The following is a 3,458-nucleotide window of genomic DNA, read 5'->3' as shown; positions in this document are numbered from 1 at the left end:
AAGATGAACAATGATGAAGAAACACTAAAGGACTTAGATTTATGCATATAGGATAAGCAACGAGAGTAAGCTGGAATTTGGTAGCAGACATCAGCAACGATAAATCGAGGTAAGAGTTATGGTATGGTAAGTGTTACACCTCCTTTTTACACACTCGAGGATGATATAAGGGAGTTTTTCCAATTTAAGTGACATTATTCGAAATGAGATTATTTATTTGATTTTCTTCAGAGTCGCCACTTGGGATAGTTTATTTTGGTGTCCCAAGTCACCGATTTATTTTTAAATCCCAAATCGAGGAAATTCGACTTTCCGTTTGAAGTCTGCGAACCAGAAATTCTAAGTAAGGAATTCTGTTAACCCGGGAGAAGGTATTAGGCATTCCCGGGTTCCGTGGTTCTTGCACGGTCGCTTAAACTATTATAATTGGCCTATTATCTGATTTTAATACATGTTTTAACCTATGGTATATTTTTAACTTATTAGCCGCTTTTAATTATTTTTAGGAAGCTTCAACGTTATTTAAAACACATCTTGGACCACGCCACATGAAATGCACCCGCGGTCTACGATACATTTTATTTAACGTTGTTGAAAATTGGAGTTGGGTCACATGAAATGCACACCGAATTTAGGAAATTAATTTAAAATAAACGCGCCTAAAGCAACTACGCGCATTCAAGTTAATAAGAAGGTTTGCGGGGGCCATGGAAAATTCAGCTAATGGCACACCTCAATTTCTAAAGAGTTAAAATAATTAAGTGAGGGCCATCATTTATACGTTTGGCTAATATGGTGCACCTCAAACTAATTAAAGGACCTAATTAATTGATTAAAAGACTAAGGGGAATTTCTAATTTTATTTTTAAGCAAATGTTGAAGCTAAACTTAATAACCAATAAACTAACAAGAACGAAACCAGTGTTTGGTTGTTAAATGGGCCTAAATTGGCTACAGGTCCAATTGCCATGCCAAAACTGCTTATGACAATCACATGAAGTAGCTGGCTCGACGTTAAGCCCAAACCAAGAACCAGATTGTCAAAGAGAAAAAGTCGGGCACAACTGGGCTAATGACAACAACCCATATTTGTGATTCATTACCATTGATTGAAGTAAATTGCAATTTTATGAAAACCAAAACCTGAAGATTAAAACAAATGCTAACATTTCTTAACAACTTAAAGCCTATACAGAATGCACCCCTGAAGCCGAGTCACACAGTATAATGAATGTGAATCTTATTGCTACAGTAATCCATATGCAATTATTTCATCTCTTTAAATATAATCCATGACCTATGAACAAAACAATAACATGATTCTCCAAGAAAATGTATACATTTACTAGTATAGGTTCAAACTGAAAATCTTTAGTCCCAAACCTATACACATTACTTTAGCAGACTCAAACAAAAATCACCACAAACAAACACTGATTTCAGCAGACTAGAGTGGATCTAAAACATGTTTAATTCGGCTGAAGTCTCTACTGCAGTAATATTAACAGTCCATTCATACAAACACAAAATCAACTCATTTAAACTAAATGACTGGAGGGAATAGTTTATCGAGTATTACAAACAAAACTTAAAACCGAAAATAGAAAAGAACAAACATGACATGAAGAAGGTTAAATTAATTGCAGAACCAAATGGTTGCAGAAAACAACAGAGATATCACTGATTTTTGACTTAATTAACCAGCTTCAAAACTCTTCCATATCATTGATTCAGTGAGTACCTGGTTACAGCAACAAACAACAAGAAAAATGAGCTGGGAGTTTAAGAAGAATCAGCAGCAGCAGATTCGATTCTGTAAATCAGCAACAACCAGACTTGAAAACCAATTTTAGACTCGAAAATGACCCAGAAATTCCTTGTAACTTTCAGATACTAGAACAAACAGGAAGCTGAACCAATTTTTTACCAGAAATTGCAAAGGATTTCATTATTTGAAAACTCAGCTGTTTTTTCTAAATTTCAGTGTTTTATCATTCTCTCAAAAATCTGACTTGAGAGTGAAGTAATCATCCTTTTATAGAGAAGTTTTAGGGCAACAGAAATGATTTCAGTTTTTGCCCTTTACTCCTTTTTTTAATTTTCGTTTTTGCTATTCAGTCCTTAATTTCAAAATCTGTTTTTTAAACAAGTACCAAACCCACCTTCCTATCAGCTTCCTAAATCAGTTACACAAGATTCCCTAGGCTAAAGTCCCTAGACTACCCTTAGAACCCTTGTCAATTACCATCAAACCACATGGGTCAATTCTGACTCAAGACATAAACCACAATGAATGGGCTTCCTTTGAAAATTTGTCAAAAATGAATCCAAAGCAGAAACCAAATTAGAAATCAATTTTAGTGATTCAATGAGAAACAAGAAAAGAAACATTTGAATGTTTTCAAACTAAAGGCTTGACTGATTTTTAACTAATATAAATACAACTAGAATTAAGCTAGATGGCCAAATCAAACAACATCTAATTAAGCTAATTTATAAGATAAAAACAAAAATCAGAAGCATAACATGACCTAAATAAAAGTTAAACATGCAAACGAACAAACCAAACAAAATTAACGAACAGCTTTTACAAATTTTAAAAAAAAGGAAAAACTGGAAAGCAACGGAATAGATATGAACACCAAACAACCAAAGAAAAGACGTAGATTCAGAAGTTAAAATTTTCACTAAATTCATCAGAAGAAACTAACTAAAGAAAAGTAGAAGAAAGAGAAGGGGAATAGATGGTGAAACAACAAAAAACGGACATAAAAAATGAAGAAAACTTACCAACTTAACTCGAAATAACGCTGGATATCCTGATTTAAACGAAGCTGATGCTAATCACTTGTTCTTTGTCAAGAACAAACGAACAACATCAATTTTGCGTTGAATCAGACTTCAAAACTCGAAAAAACCAGAAGCATATGTTCATGCATGCCACAGATTCAAAGGAAATTGATTTTGGGGCTTAGGGCTTCAACCTTAGATTCAAGATTCGAACCAGTGTAGAGGGATTCGAGGGAAGTTAGTCAAGGATTGGGGAAGAGGAGGCCATGGGTGTTTTGTAGTGTTAATTTGGGGTTGATTAGAGGTGGCGCCGCCACCAGAGAAGGTGGGGGATTTGGGGCGGCGCTAGGATTTTTTGAGGGTCCCTAAAGAGGAGATGAGTGAGAGAGATGGAACGGGGGGGTCAAACCATTCAGACAGTTATATATTTTCAAACAAGTCAGTTCTCGACCATTTGATCAAGTGAGATCAACGGCTCCGATTGGGGATTGAAAAACGGGGTCGTTTCGTCAACTGAAGGGGCGGACCGGGTATGGGGCGATTTGGGCCTGGATTTGGACGGGTAATGGGCAAAATCGTTTGGGCCTGGGGGAATTTAATCAAAATGGCCCAAAAATCAGCCTTCTCATTTCCTTTTTCTTTTCTTTCAATTTTAAAAATTCTTTTTC

The 3,458-nt window shown here is 35.6% G+C and overlaps 1 protein-coding gene across 1 annotated transcript in view; it reads right to left on the bottom strand.

Annotated features, from left to right (window-relative positions):
- LOC109228037 overlaps positions 1,783–3,458 on the bottom strand; it is a 9,044-nt gene continuing 7,368 nt past the window's right edge. Inside the window, exon 5 of the mRNA XM_019393220.1 lies at positions 1,783–1,893. Within this exon, the coding sequence (XP_019248765.1) occupies positions 1,783–1,893 (111 nt within the window). The remainder of the gene's footprint in view (positions 1,894–3,458) is intronic.

Source organism: Nicotiana attenuata, chromosome 6 (assembly GCF_001879085.1).
Source record: "Nicotiana attenuata strain UT chromosome 6, NIATTr2, whole genome shotgun sequence".
Taxonomy (NCBI): Eukaryota; Viridiplantae; Streptophyta; class Magnoliopsida; order Solanales; family Solanaceae; genus Nicotiana; species Nicotiana attenuata.
This window is presented reverse-complemented; position numbering and strand designations above follow the sequence as displayed.